The sequence below is a fragment of the Octopus bimaculoides genome, chromosome 20 (genome assembly GCF_001194135.2).
Source record: "Octopus bimaculoides isolate UCB-OBI-ISO-001 chromosome 20, ASM119413v2, whole genome shotgun sequence".
Classification (NCBI taxonomy): Eukaryota; Metazoa; Mollusca; class Cephalopoda; order Octopoda; family Octopodidae; genus Octopus; species Octopus bimaculoides.
In genome coordinates this window covers 42,585,224-42,587,723 of record NC_069000.1, presented here as the reverse complement: position 1 = coordinate 42,587,723, position 2,500 = coordinate 42,585,224, and the positions used below count along the sequence as shown (strand labels likewise).

At 38.4% G+C, this 2,500-nt stretch overlaps 1 protein-coding gene across 2 annotated transcripts in view; it reads left to right on the top strand.

The window, feature by feature from the left end:
- The window catches only part of LOC106877461 (omega-amidase NIT2), a 17,971-nt gene that overhangs the window by 2,006 nt on the left and 13,465 nt on the right, over positions 1–2,500 (top strand). For both annotated transcript variants that reach the window (XM_014926364.2, XM_014926365.2), the window contains exon 2: positions 1,144–1,259. In XM_014926364.2, the coding sequence (XP_014781850.1) occupies positions 1,144–1,259 (116 nt within the window). The remainder of the gene's footprint in view (positions 1–1,143; positions 1,260–2,500) is intronic.

Here is a 2,500-nt window from a genome sequence, read left to right as displayed (position 1 = left end):
CTAATGAACTTATACTTATAATTAATCTAGTAAATTAATCGATATTATTTAATTTTTCCCTATCTTTATCAATGTTCCTTTAACCTCTATAGCGAGTCTATATACCCTTATGGTATATCATTATATTTCAGAGTTCAAATCGCTCCAGGGTCGGCATTTGTGTTTTATGTTACCCGTGAACACACACACTCTTTACATTATATATTTGTATATATATGCGTATGTGTGTATAATGTGTATATGGCTAAGTTTTCAGGCGTGTACGTAAACAACGACCTCCAGATACAAACAGAAAAGGGCCACAGAAAAACGACATGCTACATTAAAGGCACCTGCAAAATTAATTAAGCCTAGTTAATGACTGTCTTATGGTATATTATACAGGCATAAAACAACACACTTTAGAATATTTTGTAGATATTCGGGCATTGCACACCGTGTTGTGTAACTAATATTTTATGAGCGAATGAGAAAGCATGTAATTACGAAGAAAGCTAAATTAATTAAAGCTTCTTAATTATGGTTTTTATAGTATATTTTGGAAACAATAAAACACTTCGTAATTTTTGTAGATTTTCGGAAAGTCCAGTATAGTCTGCGATTCCTTGTTTTGTATCAGATGTCAGTTTACGTACGTGTTCACACACACACGGACGTGTGTGTGTGTGTTGGTATAAACAGAAAAAAATAGAACTTGAAATACGAATATACTCTTTACTCTCATTCTTTTACTCTTTTACTTGTTTCAGTCATTTGACTGCGGCCATGCTGGAGCGCCGCCTTTTAGTCGAGCAAATCGACCCCAGGACTTATTCTTTGTAAGCCTAGTACTTATTTTATCAGTCACTTTTGCCGAACCGTTAAGTTACGGAGACGTAAACGCACCAGCATCGGTTGTCAAGCGATGTTGGGGGGACAAGCACAGACACACAAACATATACACACACACACACATATATATAGTTGATTACATTGACCCCCAGTACTTGATTGCTACTTATTTTGTCAACCCCAAAAGATGAAAGTCAAAGTCCACCTTGGCACAATTTTCCAAGGCCTCATTTTGGGATTCACTGATCTAGCACTTTTCCATTTCCTCTCTTACCTTAACCGTTTCTGTTTCTTTTATGTTTTATTTCTCAGAACTACGACTTGCTCTCATTCAACTGGCTGTTACTGCTTCGAAAGAAGACAACCTACGCAATGCCTCCATCAAAATTGCCGAAGCAGCTAAAAGAGCTGACATTGTTGCGCTGCCCGTAAGTAAGAATTACATTCTGATTTTAATGGGATTCCAAACATCAAGAAACAGTTAAAACAATTTTTGGAACAGGGATCTTTATCTTTTGTCTTTTACTTGTTTCAATCATTGAACAATTGTGGCCATGCTGGGGCATCACCTAGAAGGGTTTTAGTTGGACATGTCAACCCCAGGTCTTATTTCATTAAGCCTGCTTCTTATTCTATCAGTACCTTTTGCTGAACTCCTATGTCACAGGGACATAAACAAACTAACACCAGTTGTCAAGCAGTGAAGGGCAAACACATACATATACACACATATGCCTCCCACACATGTGTCACATAAAAGCATCCATGTTGGGGCCCTGTAAAAAGCACCCAGTGCACTTTGTAAAGGGGCTGGTGTTAGGGAAGGGTTCCAACCATAGAACCCATGTCAAACAAAACAACTGGAGCCAGGTGCAGCTCTCCGATTGGTCAGCTCCTATCAAACCATCCAACCCATGCCAGCATGGATTATTGAACGTTAAATGATGATGATGATGATGATGATGATATATATATACACACAAAGCGGCGAGCTGGCAGAAACGTTAGCACGCCGGGCAAAATGCTTAGCGGTATTTCGTCTGCCGTTACGTTCTGAGTTCAAATTCCACCGAGGTCGACTTTGCCTTTTATTCTTTCGGGGTCGATAAATTAAGTACCAGTTACGCACTGGGGTTGATGTAATCGACTTAATCCCTTTGTCTGTCCTTGTTTGTCCCCTCTATGTTTAGCCCCCTGCAGGCAATAAAGACATAGATATATATATACACACACACATATAAATACCTGAGCACACACAGACATGCACACATATATACACACATAGACATCTTTTCTACTCTAGGCACAAGGCCTGAAATTTTTGGGGAAGGGGCCAGTCGATTAGATCGACCCCAGTTTACTTAATTTATTGACCCCAAAAGGATGAAAGGTAAAGTCTACCTCAGCAGAATTTGAACTCAGAATGTAAAGACAGACGAAATGCCGCTAAGCATTTCACCCAGCATACTAACATTATACACACATAAGCATTTATTATACTCTCCGAGTGGTTGGCGTTAGGAAGGACATCCAGCTGTAGAAACCAAGCCGAAGTCAGACTGGAATTATGGGGAAAATTCCAACCTGGGTTCTCATTCCTAAGGTATTTTTTTATGCTATTATTATTATTATTATTATTATTATTATTATTATTATTATTATTATTATT